We start from the raw sequence: 21,670 nt of genomic DNA, 5'->3' as shown, positions 1-21,670 counted from the left end.
AACGGGACACCGGCCCCCAGGCCCACTGCAAGCACGGAGATCCCAGAGACCCACAGCCAGCAGCAGCCCAGCCCCGTTCCAATTCCAGAGGAACACGCTCCCCGTAGGGACCGAAGCTGATGGTGTGCAAGGTGCGTCTTGGTCTTGAGGTTGCGGATGAGGGGGCGCAGCTCGGGCTGTGACGTCTCCGGCCACCCCCTGTACAGGAGCTGAGACTGGGAACTGTGGGGTTGTTTGCAGTTGCAGAGGGAGGGGGCAAAGGCGGTACAGTTCCCAGTCTCAGCTCCATTCTAGGGGGTGACCGGAGACGTCAGGACCAACGGGACACCAACTGCAAGCACGGAGATCCCAGAGACTCACAGCCAGCAGCAACTCTAGCCCAGCCCCGCTCCAACTCCAGAGGAACCCGGGTTGCGGATGAGGGGGCGCAGCTCGGGCTGTGGGCGAAGTGCCACTTGTCGCTGTAGCGGCGCATCGGGGAGCGGGTTCCTGTTGGTCCTGACGTCTCCGGCCATCCCCCTGGACAGGAGCTGAGAGACGTCAGGACCACCAGAAGCCGCTCCCCGATGGGCCGCTACAGCGACAAGTGGCAGTTCGCCCACAGCCCGAGCTGCGCCCCCTCATCGGGACACCGACCCCCAGGCCCACTGCAAGCACGGAGATCCCAGAGACTCACAGCCAGCAACAACTCTAGCCCAGCCCCGCTCCAACTCCAGAGGAACCCGGGTTGCGGATGAGGGGGCGCAGCTCGGGCTGTGGGCGAACTGCCACTTGTCGCCGTAGCGGCGCATCGGGCAGCGGATTCCTCTGGAGTTGGAGGGACAGGGAGACACAGCGGCTTTTGAGAATGGTGGGCAATCACTTCCAAAGTTCTGCCCACACAGTCAGTACACCTCTCCTACACTTGTCTCCCGCACTAAGATTATCTCGCAGAGAATGATCCCAGCCTAACCCTCCCTATTCTCTCCTATTCTGCAAGAAAAAACTACATTGAAGACTTAAACTCGCGATCGAGTAACTGCCGGGATCGAGGCGCAAACTCCCGACCTTGCGGATATGAGCCGAGCACTCTACCACTGAGCCAGCCGTTAAAATCTACGCTAAAAATCTTCCATTCCGAAAGCCGAAAAATTCTGAATTACGAAAAGTGTCTGGTCCCAAGGCTTTCGGATAAAAGGTTGTGCACCTGTACCTCCTCTGGCAACTTGTTCCACATACTCACGATCATCTGTGTGAAATAGTTGCCCCATAATTTCCTATTCATTTTTTCCCCTCTCACCATAAACCTATGTCTTCTGTTTCTTGATTCCACTACACTGGATAGGGTGGGAAAGATTCTGTGCATTCAGCCTATCTATTCTGCTCATGATTTTAGACACATCAATAAGATCACCCTTCTCTTCTCCAAGGAGTGAAGTCCTAGCCTGCCCAACTCTCCCTTTAGCTCAGGCCCGCAAGTCCTGGCAATATTCTCGTAAATCTTCTCTGCACTCTTTCCAGCTTAGCAATATCCCTTTGAGTTTGACCAAACCTGAACACAATACTCCAAATGCTGCCTCAGCAACGTCTTGTACAAATATAAAATAACATCCCAACTCAATACTATGACTAATGAAGGCAATGTTCTTACAATCTTCTTGATCACCCTATATTCCTCTGATGCAACTTTTAGGGAACTTTGTACCACCATTCGTGTCCTTCTGCTCTATAACGGCCCTGCCATTCCTGCCCTACTTGGACTTATCTGCCTGAAATTCTTGCACTTATCTGCCTGAAATTCCATTAACCATTCCTTAGCACACTTGCCCAGCTGAACAAAATCCTGCTGTAATTTTTGATGACAATTTGCCATCTTCAATTCCATCCACTTTAGTTTCATCTGCAAGCTTAGTAATCATGCCTTCTACATTCACATGCAAATTGTTAACATAAACCACAATCAGCAATAGTCCAACACGGATCCTTGAGGCACCCCACTATGACCCCACTTCCTCAGAAAAGCAACCAGTGTAATCAAGGACCACTTACACCCAGTCATTCCATCTTCTCAGCTTTCCCGTCGGACAGAAAATACAAAAGCTTGAAATCATGATCCTGGTTCAGAAACAGCTTCGTCCCTGCCATTATCAGAATACTGAATTACCTTGCATTAGTTAAAGATGTAGTCCCCAGTCTCCCAGCTTACCCGATTACAGCCCTTGCACTTTTCTTATCTGCACTTTCTCTGGAGCTGTAACACTGTAATGCTGTAACGTGATATTCAGCACTCTCGTTAATTTTCTCTTTGCACTACCTGTTGCACTTATGCTCATCTATATTACTCATGTACAATACGATTTGACTGATAAAACTAGCAAAACAACATTTTACTCTGTACCTCAGTACACTTGACAATAAACTAATACCAGGAGAATGTGCAAACTCCACACAGACACTACCCGTAGTCAGGATTGAACTCAGAACTCTGGCACTGTGAAACAACAGCTTCACTGTTACACCACTGTGCCGCAGTGTAAAAGCTGATTGCTGAGATGGGTGGGTTTATTTTCTTGAATTCCTCCCTGGCTGGTACAAGTCCGTCTGACAAAGGCACTGTGCATAGTGTATGTGGACCATTCACCCCTCTTTGATCGGTGGGTTGTGTGCTGAACGACCATCTTATGGATATTTTTCTTTGACCAAATATTATCTCTGTCAATCGTCAACCTCTGGCCTCCCTGCCCAGGACCAGCTACATCTGTTGCTTCATCTGCTGAGGCAGGGCTCTGGGTGAGGAAAGGGCCGCAGCTGCCTGATGAAAGTACCGTCCATGAACAAGATCATTAATTGTGAATGGTGTTCTGATGTCCTGAGGACTTAACAAATCCCCAAGTTGACTCAGGTTTATCCTTTGATGGAATCAGTGCCCCAGGGTGGCTGCTGTTCAGATGAACCTCCTTCCTCAGCCCTCCCCTCAGCTCCTGAGTAAGTCTCCATAAAAACATCACCTCCTGTGCAGCTGAGACCAGCTCTGAGCAAACGTATTCCTGGAGATCTCATCACATCCTCCAAATCCCAATTGTCTCTTATCCCTCGGCCTTATTTAGCTAATAATCAAATGTGAACATGACTTGCAAATTTTTACTGGTTTTCTTCCTCTATTCATTGAAGCAGAATCTTAAAGGATAACTTTTAATTTGAGGATTGTGGGGATATTATGATGCGTGGGGGAACGATGTGACCAAAATTCCACACCTTCTCTCTTTGCCAAGTGGTCACATTGTCCAGGGAGAGGGTGAGGTTCATCAGTTGAAAGGGTCAGAGCTAGAATTGCTGATTCACTCCACACTGTAATTATCCACAGGTGACACTGTCCCATGAATCAAAACCAACAATCACAACCTTGTTCCCAAACAAAGTCAATTAAAAAAAAGAAAACGCAGGAAAGACTCAGTCGGTCAGACCACGTGTGCAGAAAGAAAAACAGTTAATGTTTTAGGTCTACTATCTTGATCAGAACATAACCCAAATTAAGCCAAGTGGTTATATCATCTGTACACAATAACCTCTATCTTATATTACTAGAACTCTCATCTTGTCCACTTCCTGTCTGCGTTGTAATTAAATTTGCACAAAAACAATCCCCCATAGCGCTACGATTTTTTGCCACCTTACTCACCATTCTCCTCTGCTCCAGGTCAAATATGTTTGTTTCGATTGGTGAAATAGTACAAAGTACTAGAACAGACTCAAGACTCGCCTTCTTCTTCTATATAGTGTTTTTTGGCGGTTGGCAAACAACTTTTTTGGTGCATTACCGCCACCAACTGGCATGGAGTGTGGATCAAACAACACCATTACATATTCTAATAACCTATATCCTTCTGAACAAATTGGTTACCCTAAGAAAAAGCATCAGGATTTTGATAGCACTTATTTGAACTCCCTTGCAAAATATCTACCAAATCAAATTGTACTCCTTCTTTTCTGAACTGCTCACTCATCCGTTCTCTCTGCTCCTCATACCTCTCACAATGTACAATGACATGCTCTATCGTTTCCTCTTGCCCACAGTATTCACATCTGCCTGTATTATGCTTGCCCATTACAAAAAGTGTACTGTTCAGACCAGTGTGTCCAAATCTAATTCTTGAAATCACTGTCTCCTCTTCTCTGTTCTTTCCTGCACATCTCATCTCTCCCACTTTCTTCTGGACTCTGTAGAACCACCGTCCTTTCCGCTCTTCCTCCCATTGCTTTTGCCATCTTTCCTTCAGTCTTTGCTTAATAATGTCTTTAATTTCAGCAAGACTCACCTTGACACCATTCTCCCGATTCATATGTTCACATTAAGAATTGACTGATTGGATGGTAATTAACCAAATTGGATCTGTCCTGCCTTTTGATGGGCACACCTGGGCAGTTTCCCACAAACATTTGTCAAAGTGAATCTATTGGAACAACTTGGCTAGAGGTACAGCTGAATCTGCAGAACAGGTCGTTATGTACTAGAACCAGGACGTTGCCTGCTCCTGTATTCTGTGCTCTCAAACATTTCTTGATTTCAAATTGGCTAAGGATTAACTACTGTGATGGTGAGGATCTCAGCATCACATGTTGAACATTTCTGCCTGAACATGGATATGAAGGTTTCAGCTTCTAATGATGGGGGTGCAAGTGTGGTGCAGTTGGCAGTATGTCTGGATCGGGAAGATATGTTCCCATTGGAAGGTCCTGGTCTCTGTGCACTACACTGCATGACGTGCGCTGGGTCTGAAGGAGAGCCGAGTCTGGGCATGTTTCATATCTGAATTGTAAACAAAAAATTAAAAGATGGCATAATTGAAGAGCAAGTCATCCTACTAATTCCCTGCTAGCTATAGAGGGCGGTTAGAAACTGCCCCTGCTCATTTTTAATTTCCAGATATATACTCATCCTCACTCTCACACACACTCATACTTCCACAATCTCTTTATTTCCCACATATTTTGCACAAACACACACACTCACACCCACAAATATACATACATACAACACACACTCACACCCACAAATATACATACATACAACACACACAAATATACATACATACAACACACACACTCACACTTCCTCATTCTCACACAAACACACACACATAATATCGGTGCAAAACCGATGGTCCGAATGGGATCTTCCGCCAACGGAACAATCCCGCAGCAACGGGTTCCTAGGGCCAGGACTGTCCGGTATCAGTCTCCCGGGATCCCCCAGGACCGGGTCCGCTCTCGGAGGCAGCCCTCCCGGGAGGGCAGCGAGCACCTGGCGCTCCCGCGGAGGAGACGGTGAAGAGCGGTGCGGTGCGCTCACTCTGCTCTGCAACGAGTGGCAGGCGGACTGGCGATGAACTATCAACGGCCGGCCCTCCTCCCCGCTCAGACCCTGCGTTGCCTGCGCTCCTACCTGCGGGTACAGCTGGCCGAGCCGGGCTGGGCGGCCGGGCTGCTGGGCGAATGCGGGCGGACCGTGGACGGGCTGGAGGCGCTGAGTGTCGCGCACCGTGAGCTGGCCCGGTGTCTGGGCAGCAGCGCCGACTCGGCCGCTCTTCGCCAGCGGCTGCTGCGCGCCCGGTGCTCGATGAGAGAGCGGAGCGCAGGTGGGTGTCCGGGACAGGCTGGTGCGACGGGCGGCAAATGATATTTAATGCTGAGAAATGTGAAGAGTTGTAGTTTGATGGGAAGAAGAAGAAGCGAAATAATTTAAAAACCACAGACAGAGAGATCGGGGGTTAGTCACAAAATGTTGCAGTAACTCAGCGGGTATGTAGGCAGCATCTCTGGTGAAAGGGATAGGTGACATTTCGGGTCTCTCTTCGATGTAAACCAGCACCTGCAGTTCATTCCTACACAAGCGATCCGGGGCGATATGTACATAGTTTGGTGAAAGTACCACCCCCTCCCCCGCCGCGCGTTGAAGAGTACGCGAATCGCGATACACACCCGTGCATCAAGTTACACGAAATGTGAAAGGTGCAGAAGAGATTCGTCGAAATGATTTGCAGGGACGAGAGACTGCAATTATGTTGAGCGAGAAGGTCCGACCGGTATATTTAAAAGCTCGAAGGGTGTGGACAGCAGATGAAGCGACATTATTCCAGTTGGTAGAAAGATTAAAAACTGAATGAAGATGAATGCGGTACGAATTCAATCGACCGAATGGCCTCTTTTCATGCTGCAATCATTTTGGAAGAAATCAGTATTAATACTTTAAAAAAAGAGGTTATATTGTAATATAAAATGTATTAGAGAAAATATCGAGATGCATAAATCAGTTGCCATGATATTGAGTGGTAGTGCTAGTGAGGGAAGTGAGGGAGAGAGAGAGAGAGCCCACAGAAACCAAAGTAGTCATCTATGCATGAAGCTGCAGGAAATTGGCACGTCATCCAATATTTCTGTGGAGAACAACACGAATCCTAGGAAACTTTGGAAAGTTAAAAGAGATATCTTGAGGACAGTTGAAATGCTGGACATTCTAAGACGTATGAAGATAGAGACATCTTCCCAGCCTGAGTAGATATATCCGAGGACACTGTGAGAAGCTAGAGAAGAAATTGCAAGAGGCTGAGATTTATGAAAGGTGGTGAAAGGTTGATTTTCAGATTGGAGGCCTGTAACTATATCAACAAATTAGATAAGAATGAACAGGGGGCATCAATTGTAAGTTTGTAGATGACACAAAAGTATGTGATATCATGGTATTGTAGATATCACAGTATCATAATACTGTATTGAAGACGGTCTTCAAGAGGTACAGCAGCATCTTGATACGCTGGACTACAGGCCAGAGCAATGAATGGTAAAGGGAGTTTATTTCAGTTAAATTTGCATTTTCAAGGCAGGACTTTCAAAAGGGAAAGGTAGAGTCCTAGGAAAGTTGTTTTACCATTACCTTTACCATTCTACGTGTTGTAGAACAGAGAGATCTAGGATCACAAGTATATAAGGGGGGGAAATAGGAACCTGAGGAGCAACATTTGTACTCAAAGGGTGGTGGGTATATGGTACGAGTTGCCAGAGGCAGATACTATCACAGTGTTTAAATGACATTTGGTAGATGAATAGGATGTTTAGAAGGATATGGGCCAAACACAGGCAGGTGGGGCTAGTGTAGATGGGGCATGTTGGTTAGCATGGGCCAGTTGGGCTGAATGACCCGTTTCTAAACGTATAACTAAATAGTTCCCTGAAAGTGGCACCACAGGTAGATAGAGTGGTGAAAAAGGCTCTTTGTCTATAGTCCAGACGGAGTAGGCTCAAGTACTGTTGGGATGGGGAAAATGTTCCCCTGCTGCTCTGGGGTGCACCCCGCTCCAAGATACCATGTTGGTGTAAGGCTTGGCCAATAACCATGTTTTCTGTTCTGCCCCCGGCAGCGACAGGAATCAAGCTGCTGCTACTACTGAGCAGAAGGCAGAGCCTGGAGCCTGTGGACCAGGAGCAGCTGCAACACTGGTGGCTGCGGTTCGCCTTCTGCATGGAACTGTTCCAGCGGGATCTCGGCCTGGTGCACCGTCTCAGCCAGCTGTTCCCCCATGACCATTCCGCTGTCTTCCTGACCAACACGGGGTTGACCTGTGACGCTATAGAGGAGAGCACTGAGCAGGAGGCCAATGGGGAGACAGACTATGTGGAGCCGAGTCTTGAGGCGCAAATTGCAGAGATTGGGATCATGCTGTTCGAGGTGGAAACCAAGATCCAGGCTCCAAGCTGGGGCCTGGAACCCACCGCGGAAGCTTGGGCAGAAGCAAGCTTTGGAGATGGAAGCAACACAGAATCACCAGACATGCTGACCGAAGAGGAAGCGCAGCAGGGCAATAGCCGCACTTCAGGAGATTGCTGCACCATTGCATAGATGCATGATTACATAGTTGCAGTTGCATAGCCAGGAGAACCCTACATTAGCAATTATTCCATCTGCTCCAAGTAGAGGTGTACTGGTCAGCTGCAAGGAATATGAGTAGAAACATAGAAAATAGGTACAGGAGTAGGCCATGCGGCCATTCGAGCCTGCACTGCCATTCAATATGATCATGGCTGATCATCCAACTCAGTATCCTGTACCTGCCTTCTCTCCATACCCCCTGATCCTTTTAGCCACAAGGGCCACATCTAACTCCCTCTTAAATATAGCCAATGAACTGGCCTCATCTACCTTCTGTGGCAGAGAATTCCAGAGATTCACCACTCTCTGTGTGAAAAATGTTTTCCTCATCTCGGTCCTAAAAGATTTCCCCCTTATCCTTAAACTGTGACCCCTTATTCTGGACTTCCCGATGTTGGGAACAATCTTCCTGCATCTAGCCTGTCCAACCCCTCAAGAATTTTGTAAGTTTCTATAAGATCCCCCCTCAATCTTCTAAATTCTAGAGAGTACAAACCGAGTCTATCCAGTCTTTCTTCATATGAAAGTCCTGACATCCCAGGAATCAGTCTGGTGAACCTTCTCTGTACTCCCTCTATGGCAAGAATGTCCTTCCTCAGATTTGGAGATCAAAACTGTACGCAATACTCCAGGTGTGGTCTCACCATGACCCTGTACAACTGCAGTAGAACCTCCCTGCTCCTATACTCAAATCCTTTTGCTATGAATGCTAACATACCATTCGCCTTCTTCACTGCCAACTGCACCTGCATGCCTACTTTTAATGACTGGTGTACCATGACACCCAGGTCTCGCTGCATCTCCCCTTTTCCTAATCGGCCACCATTCAGAATACAGTCTACTTTCCTATTTTTGCCACCAAAGTTGATAACCTCACATTTATCCACATTGTACTGCACCTGCCATGCATTTGCCCATTCACCCAGCCTATTCAAGTCACCTTGCAGCCTCCTAGCATCCTCCATACACTAACACTGCCCCCCAGCTTCGTGCCATCCGCAAATTTGGAGATGTTGCATTCAATTCCCTCGTCCAAATCATTAATATATATCGTAAATAGCTGGGGTCCCAGCACTGAGCCTTGCGGTACCCCACTAGTCACTGCCTGCCATTTTGAAAAGGACCCGTTTACTCCTACTCCCTGTCTGCCAGCCAGTTCTCTATCCACATCAATAGTGAACCCCCAATACCGTGTGCTTTAAGTTTGTATACTCATCTCTTATGTGGGACCTTGTCGAAAGCCTTCTGGAAGTCCAGATACACCACATCCACTGGTTCTCCCCTATCCACTCTACTAGTTACATCCTCAAAAAATTCTATAAGATTCGTCAGACATGATTTACCTTTCATAAATCCATGCTGTCTTTGTCCAATGATTTCACCACTTTCCAAATGTGCTGCTATCCCATCTTTAATAACTGATTCTAGCAGTTTCCCCACTACCGAGGTTAGACTAACTGGTCTGTAATTCCCAGTTTTCTCTCTCCCTCCCTTTTTAAAAAGTGGGGTTACATAAGCTACCCTCCAATCCTCAGGAACTACTCCAGAATCTAAAGAGTTTTGAAAAATTATCACTAATGCATCCACTATTTCTGGGGCTACTTCGTTAAGTACTATGGGATGCAGCCTATCTGGCCCTGGGGATTTATCGGCCTTTAATCCATTCAATTTACCTAACACCACTTCCCGGCTAACCTGGATTTCACTCAGTTCCTCCATATCATTTGACCCCCGGTCCCCTGCTATTTCCGGCAGATTATTTATGTCTTCCTTAGTGAAGACAGAATCAAAGTAGTTATTCAATTGGTCTGCCATGTCCTTGTTCCCCATGATCAATTCACCTGTCTCTGACTGCAAGGGACCTACATTTGTTTTAACTAATCTTTTTCTCTTCACATATCTATAAAAGCTTTTGCAGTCAGTTTTTATATTCCCTGCCAGTTTTCTTTCGTAATCTATTTTCCCTTTCCTAATTAAGCCTATGTAGATTGAAGTCGCCCATTATAACTGTTTTACCTTTGTTGCACGCATTTCTAATTTCCTGTTTGATGCCATACCAACTCCACTACTACTGTTAGGTGGCCTGTACACAACTCCCACTAGCGTTTTCTGCCCCTTAGTGTTTCGCAGCTCTACCCATATCGATTCCACAACCTCCAAGCTAATGTCCTTCCTTTCTATTGCGTTAATCTGCTCTCTAACCAGCAACGCTACCCCACCTCCTTTCCCTTTCTGTCTATCCCTCCTGAATATTGAATATCCCTGGATGTTCAGCTCCCAGCCTTGGTCACCCTGGAGCCATGTCTCCGTGATCCCAACTATATCATAGTCATTAATAGCTATCTGCACATTCAACTCATCCACCTTATTACAAATGCTCCTTGAATTGAGACACAAAGCCTTCAGGCTTGTTTTTACAACACTCTTACCCCTTATACAATTATGTTGAAAAGTGGCCCTTTTTGATTTTTGCCCTGGATTTGTCTGCCTGCCACTTTTACTTTTCACCTTGCTACCTATTGCTTCTACCCTCATTTTACACCCCTCTGTCTCTCCGCTCACACATTTAAGAAACCCTTTCCCTTTAACTCCATCCTCAACTATCCCATTTGACACCCCACCCCCCTTATTCAGTTTAAAACCATCTGTGTAGCAGTGGCAAACCTGCCGGCCAGAATGCTGGTCCCCCACCTGTTAAGATGCAATCCGTCCCTTTTGTACCATTCCCCCTTACTCGTCGAGTAGAATTAGACCATTCGGCTCATCAAGTCTACTCAAATATTTAATCATGGCTGATCTATTTCTCCCACCTAACCCCATTCTCCTGCCTTCTCCCTCTGACACCTGTACTAATCAAGATCTATCTATTCCTGCCATGAAAATATCCTCTGATGACGTCCACAATCTTCAGTGGCGAAGAATTCCACAGATTCATCACCCTACCTAAAGAAATGTCTCCTCATCTCCTTCCAAAAAGAACATCCTTTACTTCTGAGGCTATAATAATAATAATAATGAATTTTATTTGTGGGCGCATTTCAAAAGTCTCAAGGACACCTTACAGAATTTAACAAGAGTAAAAAACATATAATCGGAGTAAATTAAATAGTAAAGACATCACCAATACACAAATTAAAGACAGAATTCGATCCAAAGACAAAAAAATCAAAAACACAATGTGAAGAGAGCAGCGGCAGCTAAACTGCACCAGCGTACACTCTCCCTTCCGACAGCCATCTTGGACACAGAATAAAATAATCACTTACACACAAAAATCATCCCCCCACAATGGTTACCACTGTGGGGGAAGGCACAATGTTCTCCCAGTTCTCCCATAGTCAGGCCTATTGAGGCCTCCGCTGTTGCCTCTACGGAGGCCCGATGTTCCTGGCCGTTCTTGCCGGGTGCTGTTGCCCCGGCGTCGGGAGAGTCCTCTCAGCGGCTGGGCCACCTGGAACGGCCGCTTCCTTAACCGGAGACCGCGGCTTCCGAAGCCGACAAGGCCGTGCCGGTTTGGAGCTCCCAGGCTCCCGATGTTGAAGTCGGCGCCGCCCGCTCCGCTCCGCAGACCCGCAGCCCGCAGTTGTTGAACTCGGCGGTCACAGCTCACCGGAGCTCCAGCGCGTCGACCCAGGCAAGGCATCGCCCGCTCCGCGATAGCGCTCCAGCGCTGTGCCGCCACCGAAGCTGAGGTGCTGGGCGCTCCCCGCCAGGAAACGGCCTCGCTGGTAGGCCACGAGGACGGGTCGACGGGGCAGCCCAGAGAAAAAGCTGCCTCACCGACCAGGTAGGGACCTAGAAATATAGTTACCCCCTTCCCCCCACATTAAAAAGTCTATTTCTCCCACAAAACACAGGACTCACTAGAACTACAAAAAAAAAGTGAATTTAACGGACGGCTGCTGGTTAGCAGCCGTTCCCCAAGATGGCTCCTCCTCTTGATGACCTCTAGTCCTAGACTCTCCCACTAGTGGAAACATCCTCTCCACATCCACTCTATCCAAACTTTTCATTATTCTGTATGTATCAATGAGGTCCCCCCTCATTCTTCTAAACTCCAGCGAGTGCAGGCCCAGTGCTGACAAATGCTCATCATAGGTTAAGCTACTCATTCCTGGGATCATGCTTGTAAACTTCCTCAGGACCCTCTCCAGAGCCAGAAGCACATCCTTCCTCAGATACAGTGCCCAACATTGCTCACAATATTCCAAATGCGGCCTTACCAGCGACTTATAGAACCTCAACATTACATCCCTGTTTTTTGTATACAAGCCCTATTGAAATAAATGCTAGCATTGAGTTTGCCATCTTTACTACCGATTCGACTTGCAGATGAACTTTTTGGGAATCCTGCATCAGCACTCCCAAGTCCTTTTGCACCTCCGATTTCTGGATTCTCACCCCATTTAGAAAATAGTCTACGCCTTTATTCCTACAACCAAAATGCATGACTACACACATTGCTACACTATATTCCATCTGCCACTTATCTGCCCACCCTCCCAACCTGTCCAAGACCTTCTGCAGAGTCCCTGCTTTCTGTACACTACCTGCCCCTTCACCTATTTTCGTATCATCCGCTAACTTTGCCACAAAGCCTTCAATCCGCTCGTCCAAATCATTAATATACAATGTGAAGAGTAGACCCTTGCAGAACTCCACTATTCACTGGTAGCCAACCAGATAAAGCCTCCTTTATTGCCACCCTGTCTTCTGCCATTCGGCCAACCTGCTATCCATGCTAATATATGATCTTTGATACCATGTGCACTGATCTTCCTAAGCAGCCTATCGTTTGGCACCTTATCAAAAGCTTTCTGAAAATATAAGGAAACATCCACTGACTCTCCTTTGTCAGTCCTACTATTTACTTCTTCAAAAAACTCCAGCAAATTTGTCAAGCAAAACCTCCCCATCTCAACGCCATGCGGACTTTGACCTATTTTATCGTGCCTCTGCCTCTGACATAAATGTTCACTCCACGTATTCCTTATTTATGCCATAGTAGGTCATTTGGCCCATTATTTGTTCCTGCTCACAGAGCAATCCCTTTCCCCTATTAGATTTTACCTCCAACCTATTTTCCTCACATTCTCATCAACTCCCCCAGATTCTACAGCTTGCCTCCAGCATCAGGATCATTTCCAATGGCAAATTGACCTACCATTCTGCATGTCTTTGGTATGTGGGAGAAAACCATAACACAAACTTCACACAGACAGCAACAGAGATCAGGACGGAACACAGTTATAGCCCAATAGCTCAGCTGTCACAGGGGTAAATATGTGGACAAAAGATTAGGAATCTTTCACAACAGGTTAAACCTGAAGCCCTCTCTTCTTTTGGGTCAATGTAAATTTTCCAAGATATTATTCTGAAAAATTGTCTACACATACCTGTCAATTTTACTGAATCAGAAGCATGGTGTAGTGTTACAGCACGTTTCCTGTGTGCAAACTGGCTACACATTTTCATCGTCCGTTGAGTGCTTGGGAGGTTATAAAAAGTTCAGGCCTTCCTCCGAGACTTGGTTGTGAGTGATGTATTTTGAGCATTTGTAGTTTGCAAGCTCTGGGAGCAAGTGTATGAATTAACACTGGTCTGTTTCAGAAGGCCTGCACTGCAGTCCTATAATTTAAGAGTAATAATGTAAAAAAGTGCCAGATTTCAAGAGGTCCAAGCCAAGACCCTAATTCATACCTCGCTCTTTCAATCATATGTACAGAAAATAAAAATGTTCAAATTGAAATTGTCCCACCAGTAAGCAGCTACATGTCAAACACCCAAAGCTCAAGTGTTTTTGTGTTGACAAAGCAACAGTGCAGATGAACCCTATGGGGTATTTAATGACTTTCAAAGTTTGCATTGATGTTAAGTTGTAGCTCGGGCCTCATCTCAATACACCCCACTCTATGCCAGTGAACTATTGGGAACTGGAGCCCAATTTCATCATCGCTTTCAGTCCTGCCCTCAATTGAACTGCCTAACGGCAGGACTGAATGCAAGTTCTTGCAGAGACGGGGTGTCCGGGACCTGCAGTGAAGCCGCAATAGCGAGTTGCTCTCTCCCCACCCGTTTCCCCATAGGCATCAACAGAGATCAGGACTGGAACTGCAGATGCTGGTTTACACCAACGTGCTGGAGTACTCAGCGGGACAGGCTGCATCTTTGGAGAAAAGGAATAGGTGACGTTTCGGGCCGAGACCCTTCTCCAGAGATGTTGCCTGACCCGCTGAGTTACTGCAGCATTTTGTGTATCCCCGTTGATGACTGGTGCTCGGCTTTTAACCGACAGCCACTGGATAAAGAGAGGTGCAGCTGATGGTCCCGGCCCGTCGGGGAACAGTTCCTCAGGAGTTGGAGCAGAGATGAACTGGAGCTGGCTGTAAACCCGGGGCTGCCACTGCCCAGTCCAGGGTCACCGCGGACATTTCCAGCCACCCTCAGACAGGGGACGGGGACGGTAGTGAGACGCCGCTCACAAATCTACCTCCTGGGTTATACAGGAGAGGTGTGCGCGGTTCGCCCCTGTGCCCTGTGGGCAGCAAAGTGAGAATGGAACCAGTATACCCAGGCTGAGGGGACCGGACCATGATTCATTAGATTGTCACTGCTGAGATTTGCTATTGAGGGAGTGCTGCTTGGGTTCACCAGGTGAATTCCCAGGATGACAGTCATGTTGATAGAATGGAGCAGCTGGGCTTGTATACCCTGGAATTTAGAAGGATGAGAGGGAATCTTATTCAAACATAAATTATTAAGGGCTTGGACACACTAGAGGCAGGAAACACATTCCTGATGGTGGGGGAGTCAAGAACCAGGGGCCACAGTTTAAGAATGAGGGGCAAGCCCTTTAGAATGGAGATGAGCAAAAACTTTTTCACACAAGAGAGTTGCGAGTCTGTGGAATTCTCTGCCTCAGAGGGTGGTGGAGGCTGGTTCTCTGGGTGCTTTCAAGAGAGAGCTAGATATAGCTCTTGAACATGGCAGTCAAGGAATATGGGGAGAAGCAGGAACAGGGCACTGATTGTGGATGATCAGCCATGACACGTTGAATGGCAGTGCTAGCTCAAGGGGCCAAATAGTCTGCTCCTGCACCTATTGTCTATTTCTGCATGGACCAGTGGAGAAGGGAGAACTAGTGTCACCAACGCCAGTAGAAATTCAACAGCTCTTGCAGTGCCAGACAACCAGTTCGATCCCGACTACGGATGAAACGCAGGTCTGTGTACACGCAGTTTAGCTGCCGAGAATGTTTATCTCCAGTGACCTATGACCTGGGCAGGCGTAGTCAGAATAGTGAACTCGTTTATTTCAACTTGATAAGCTAACAAGAATGGTGGAAAATGTTCCAATGCTACTTTTTAGTCCCAATAGTACTTGTCCTCTCAGTCAGCAGATCATCCACAGAATAGCTACAACACTTAAATGTTTCATAGCATTTATTAGAAAATCAACCACAGTGCACTTTATTCACATGGCAAATTAAAAAAAAAGATAAGCACATGCCCATTTACATAATTGGACTGACAGACATTCAAAAGGGGAACACAGGAGAAGAACACAGGAGGTAGGAGAGCAGCTGGAAGTTCTGGGCCCAGCCTCAACTCTTCAGCTGTCGTGCATATGCCTCATGTAGCCGTTGCTTGTACTCTGTAACAAACCCACATTATGTCAGACTGAGAGCTCATTCAGTAACTCTATCCACAACAATCCCAGGCCAAGCTCCCACCCACCAAATGTGGGGGTCAAATGTCTAGTGGAGTAAAACTCTAGTCATGGAATTACTCAGATTGTTTTAATGAAACTGCAGTGCATTCCTCATTGGGATGGATGTTACAAATTAAAAACACATGCAAATATTTAAATTGCCTTAAACTTGAAACTGATATACAAGAGAGCTATAATCAACTGTTCCTCTTTCCTCCCACCCAGCCAAAGCAAGGGTTAGTCCCCAGATTTCCCACCTAGTAGAGCCTACTGCCCTCAGGAGGACCCCATTCATCATCCTACCTCCAGGAACCAGCTGATAGATCACTTGGTTAATTTCACTAAAACAGGACCAGGATGATCAAAGAGGGACAATACCAGCAACGAACAGTCCAGACAAAGGGGGGTGAGCGGCTTTAAGATTAAATGCCCTCTGCAGATTCACTTCAAATGACAACTCGACCAGGTCCACACAAAAGGGCAGAAGGTACGGGCCAGAGCAGGGGGTGGGGTTGGGAAGAGAGGGCATGGATGAAGATGGGGTACTTTACAAACTGGGTATCATGAAATCTCAATGCAAAGTTCAAGATGCTCTATGTTCAGAGACAAACAGTCCAGGACACCCCACTCCAAAGCCTTCTAACGGAAAACTGGAATGGCCCCTTACCTTGCTGATTAGACCATAATTGAGCTGCAGCAACATTCAGGGGACTCTGTATGTTTGGCTCTATTTTAGAGAAAGGAAAAAAACAAAGGTTACCAAATGTAAGACGAAATGTGCAGAAAGGAACTACAGATGCTGGCTTAAACTGTAGATTGAAGAAGGGTCTCGACCCAAAACATCACCTATTTTCTCCAATCTTATTACGTGGCACCCAGGAGTGAATTGGTGTTGTGGTCAAACCACCTCCCCCCGCAAAAAAAGCCTACAATTTTCTGAAGGGTCTCGACCCGAAAAGTTGCCAATTTCCTTCGCTTCATAGATGCTGCCTCACCCGCCGAGTTTCTCCAGCGTTTTTGTCTACCTACAATTTTCTTGCCTAGTTTCACATAAAGTCTAGGATCCCATACGCCATTTTATATATTTTTTTGATAAAAATGGCAACTAACAATAAATTCAGTCACATTAGGGGCAAAGGAAAAACCATTACAAGCAGGTCTACTCATGTAGAAATGTGTGAAATCTCAATGGGAAGTCACAAAAATTGAAACAAATACTCCCTTCAACACTAATCAGATCCAAGAACAAAATGGCTGGGAATAAAAAGGCACCAAGTGCTCGAGTAAATCAATGGGTGGGGCAGCGTCTCAATTTAAATTGAGAACAAAGAGGAATCCTAGGGGAATGAGTGCAGATACCCAAACAAGGACAACATGTACAATAGATGCGAAATATGTGCAACAGCAGGCCACACGGACACTGTAAACTACCCGTTTGTCTAGACAGAGTAACAAAACTAATCCTTGCGCTCACGGAATCCAAATTGACTGTCAACCACCCATTCCCGTTCTATCAGAGTAACTTCTCACAATAAAGTCAGCTTCAAATATTATGCTTCCAAATCCTTACGGGGATAATGCCAAAGAGTGCCCCATACGTCTTAGGTAGAGAGTACGAGTTGCAGATTTCCCCCACAAAGGGGAAGTATCCTCTCACCTGAATACTCCTCGGGATCTTGCGCTTCAAATCACTCTCCCCCATGCTCTTATGACAATCTTTTTTTTTATCAGAAGACAACACTCATTCTCAGTATTAGCTCAGAGAAAGGTTTACTGGAGGTCAAAAACACGCACGGCTCCAGATATGGCCTCGCAAATGCTCAATTGAACTGCAGCCCTTAATTTAATAATGCAAGGCGCTTTGCAATAGTGAAATTATTAGTTCCCCCAACATCCGAGGTCCAATAGCAAATAAGCCTCGTGCTAAATACCTGCACAAAGTCACTCGGATCCTCTATTTCAGACAGAAATTCTTACCTCCCAGTAAACTCTGAATCGACAGCAGGATCGTCCTGACGTCATAAAGTGCTGACCATTTGTCTTTGAGGATGTCCAGACAGATGTTGCCTTCTCCGTCCACATTGGGATGATAGCAGGAGGTCAGGAACTTCACCGTGGGAGCGTTGTACGGGTAGCCACTGGGGAATTCTAGAGAGAGCTTGTACCTCAAACCCTCATAGACCTGTAAACAAGATCAATCAGAGCACATTTACTTTCAGGTCCTCGCGTAGAATTTAAAGCAGAGTCGGCGGCCCATCACATCCTTGCTCACGCTACAAAACTAGGCCGGGCCCAAGCTTGCCCCCAGTGTCCGCTCACCGTGTCCACGGCGCCGTCAATGGTGCCAATCCAACGGAAGAGATTGTCCGACTCGGGGAAAGCGGAAATTCCTTTGTTACCGGACATCTGAAAGAACAAAACAACAAGGGGCTCGATTCAGGTTCTGCAAGCGACATTGGCCATAATGGGGAAAAAGGAGTATCCCCACCCCCAACCGCACAAATCTTCCCCTTGTGGACTCACCATGAGGGCCATCAGTTCCTGTTGTAACCTGTGGGAAGACACGAGACAGTTAGACTCAAGTAGCCCAGCCGCCAGCCGTGGCGCCCCGCAAACCCTCGGTCCACCCCGACTTGCCTTTTGGACACCGAACCACGGGTGATGGCCGCGCCGCTTTCGCTGCCTTTTCGGGTTGCGGCGGTGCCCGCGGCGGTGGTGGGGTCCACGTTCTGGGCCATTGTGGCTGCAGGGCGGGCGGGGGGTGGGTCTGACCAGCGGTGCTGTTTTCGCCTGGGCTTGAGGTATGCTCGTCCGGGCTCCCACCACCGACAGCCGTGTGTGTGTATATATATATTCGCTCCCACCACCGACAGCCGTGTGTGTATATCGGCCGCTTCCACCACCAACAGCCGTGCCCGTGTGTATATCGGCCGCTTCCACCACCAACAGCCGTGCCCGTGTGTGTGTATCGGCCGCTTCCACCACCAACAGCCGTGCCCGTGTGTATATCGGCCGCTTCCACCACCAACAACAGCCGTGCCCGTGTGTATATCGGCCGCTTCCACCTCCTCTCTGACCGCCTCGCCCCTCCCGCCGTTTATTTGAATATCGCTCCCGTCAACACCCCACCAATCAGGTTGCCGTTTTAATTTAATTGAACCAATGGTCGTCGGGTGTTTATGTGTTTGTTGCCAGGCAGCGGATGAGGTCACAGAGGCGGAGAGGGTCAGAGAGTGGGGCAGTAACAGCATGGGGACAGACCCTTCGGCCCAACTCACCCACACCGGCCAACATGTCCCAGCTACACTAGTCCCACCTGCCTGCGTTTGGTCCATGTCCCTCTAAACCTGCCCTATCCGCCTGTCTAAATGTTTCTTAAACGTTGCGATATTACCTGCCTCAACAATCTCCTCCGGGCAATAGACAAAAAATGCTGGAGAAACTCCGCGGGTCAGGCAGCATCTCTGGAGAAAAGGAATCAATATTAATTTATTTAACTTCAAGCAGCCCTTGCATTCCCTCTCACCCCGTCCCTCCCGTACCCTACTCTTGCTAATTTCACTGTTTGTATTTCTTCGTTATCACCTGGTCCCCAGGCAACAACAGAACATAGATAGACACAAAAAGCTGGAGGAGCTCAGTGGGACAGGCAACATTTCTGGAGAGAAGGAATGGGTGACTTTTCGAGTCGAGATCCTTCTTCAGACCCTTATCCCAAACCAGTCAGAAGAAGGGTCTCGACCCCAAACATCACCCATCCCTTTCCTCCAGCGATGCTGAGTTACTCTAGCTTTTTGTGTCTATCTTTGGTTTAAACCAGAATCTGCTTTTCCTTCCAACACAACCAAAGATCCTATAGCAGACTATAGGATCTTTGAACACAACAACAGTCCATTGTGGGCTCCACCTTTCCCGAGTCATCAATATAAGCTTTGCTTTGTTCTGTACTTTCTCATACCTTTAGTTTCTCCCTCCCCGATTCTCAGTCCAATATAGACCCAAAACGGCCTGACACTGAGTTTTGTGTCTGTCTTCAAGATTCAAGATTCAAGATTATTTAATCACCACACCGTCAAACTGGTGGAATTCATATTCAGTACAGAATGTTACACAATAAGCTGATTCCAGTCGTGCAGACATACAGTTTGTGGAACGGAAGAACACAGTAAGCAGAACATAACATAACATAAAGCACAGACAACATACAGTGTTCAGTACATGCACGGGGTGGCTTTGTGATATTATCATAGAGTGTTCAGAGTTCGAATTGCATATGGGTAGAAACTGTTTTTGAATCGTGATGTTTTGGCAGGCAGTGAGCTGTAGCGCCTCCCTGAGGGCAACAGGTGGAAGATGTGGTGAACGGGGTGGGAGGGATCAGAAATGATTTTCTTCACCCTTGACACGGACCGTTCGAGATTGAGTGATTCTATTGATGGGAGGGGAGTGCTGATGATTTTGGATGCTTTGTTGACAATGCGCTGTAGTTTATTACGGGAGCGAGTATCTAAACTGCTGTACCAAACTGTTATTGATGAAGTGAGCATGCTTTGGATGATGGCTGTGTAAAATTGGATTAGGAGATGTTTCCTCACTCTGAACTTCTTGAGCTGGCGGAGAAAGAAGAGTCTTTGGTTGGCTTTTTTTATAAATGTGATCTGAATTGGTTTTCCATTTGAGGTTATTGCTTATGTGAGTGCCAAGAAATTTGAATGAGTCAGTGGTGGATATGGGTTCGCCGGAGATGAGTAGGGGGGTCTTGGGTTGTGCCTTACGTCTGAGGTTGATGATAAGTTCATGGGTTTTTGATGTGTTGAGTAGGAGGTTATTGTCTGTGCACCAAGTGACTGCTTTGTGTGTTTGAGTGCGGTATTCTGTTTCGTTGTTGTTAGAGATGAGACCTATGATGGTTGTGTCATCTGCGTATTTGTATATTTTGACTGAACTATACTGGGATGTGAGATGATTTGTATAGAGTGAGAATAACCAGGGTGACAAGACGCAGCCCTGAGGGGCTCCTGTACTGAGGTGCAGAGGGTGAGATATGGTGTTGTGTATATTCACCCTTTGTTGTCTATTCCAAAGGAAACTATGGGTCCAGTGACAGATGCAGGGGTCAATGTTCATGTCCGTTAATTTATGGAAGCGTTTGACCGGGTTGATGGAGTTGAATGCAGAACTGAAGTCCATGAACAGGATGCGGGCGTAAGTGTTGGCGGTTTCCAGGTGTTGCAGTGTGATGGATGGCCAGGTTGTCTGTGTCTTCTACTGACCTGTTGGCTCTATATGCAAATTGATATGGGTCCATGTTGGAGGAAGTGCTGGTTTTGAGGTGAGCGAGAATGATGCGCTCAAATGACTTCATGGTCACGGATGTAAGGGCAATTGGTCTGTAGTCATTGAGGCAGGATGTTGTGTTAGACTTGGGCACAGGAATGATGGTGGATTGTTTGAAGCACTGGGGCACTGAACATTGGCAGAGGGAGGTGTTGAAGATGTTGGTGAAGACGGGGGCCAGTTCTGCAGCACAATGATGGAGCACTGCTGGGCTGATGTTGTCTGGGCCTGCTGATTTATTTTTCTTCTGTCTCCTGAAGGTAATCCTCACCTCGGCCTCCTGGATGTGGAATGGAGGGGGAGGAAGAGAGGGGGACGGGGGTGGAGGGACTGGAGACTGTTCAAACCTGCCATAGAAAATGTTCAGTTTATCTGGGAGTTGATGATCATTATCAGGGATGGGGTGGATTTCTTTTTGTAGTTGGTGCTTTCCTGAAGTTTTTTCCAGACAGTTCTTGTGTTATTGGTTGAAATTTCTTGTTCTATTTTGGTGGCATAATTGTAAGTGTCTTCAGTGTAAACCAGCATCTGCAGTTTGTTTCTTACACATTATCTCCTCCCGCCACTCATTTCATACCCACCACTCTGTGTGACAAAGTTACCCCTCAGAATCCTATTAAATGTTTTTCCCCTCATCTTACATCTATGTCCTTTAGTTCTCAATTCTCTCACTCTGGGCAACCTGATCTATTCCTCTCATGATTTTGTACACTTCTATAA

At 47.0% G+C, this 21,670-nt stretch overlaps 2 protein-coding genes across 2 annotated transcripts; one reads left to right on the top strand and one right to left on the bottom strand.

Annotated features, from left to right (window-relative positions):
• The first annotated feature begins 5,198 nt into the window (after positions 1–5,198).
• On the top strand, positions 5,199–8,592 carry zgc:109913 (regulator of G-protein signaling 9-binding protein). Its single transcript, XM_055652360.1, has 2 exons — positions 5,199–5,615; positions 7,395–8,592. Exons 1-2 carry the CDS (start codon positions 5,363–5,365, stop codon positions 7,871–7,873), a joined length of 732 nt encoding a protein of 243 aa, XP_055508335.1. The 5' UTR covers positions 5,199–5,362; the 3' UTR covers positions 7,874–8,592.
• A 6,735-nt stretch (positions 8,593–15,327) lies between these two features.
• Positions 15,328–18,653, bottom strand: ube2c (ubiquitin-conjugating enzyme E2C). Its single transcript, XM_055652350.1, has 6 exons — positions 18,251–18,653; positions 18,137–18,164; positions 17,933–18,019; positions 17,591–17,795; positions 16,281–16,340; positions 15,328–15,556 (listed from the first exon to the last, which is right to left on the bottom strand). The coding sequence occupies exons 1-6, from the start codon at positions 18,349–18,351 to the stop codon at positions 15,507–15,509; spliced, it is 531 nt and encodes a 176-aa protein (XP_055508325.1). The 5' UTR covers positions 18,352–18,653; the 3' UTR covers positions 15,328–15,506.
• Between the last annotated feature and the right edge of the window lie 3,017 nt (positions 18,654–21,670).

This window comes from Leucoraja erinacea, chromosome 21 (assembly GCF_028641065.1).
Source record: "Leucoraja erinacea ecotype New England chromosome 21, Leri_hhj_1, whole genome shotgun sequence".
NCBI classification, from domain to species: Eukaryota; Metazoa; Chordata; class Chondrichthyes; order Rajiformes; family Rajidae; genus Leucoraja; species Leucoraja erinaceus.
The sequence above is the reverse complement of the archived record's forward strand: the minus strand, read 5'-3'. Positions and strand labels throughout refer to the sequence as shown.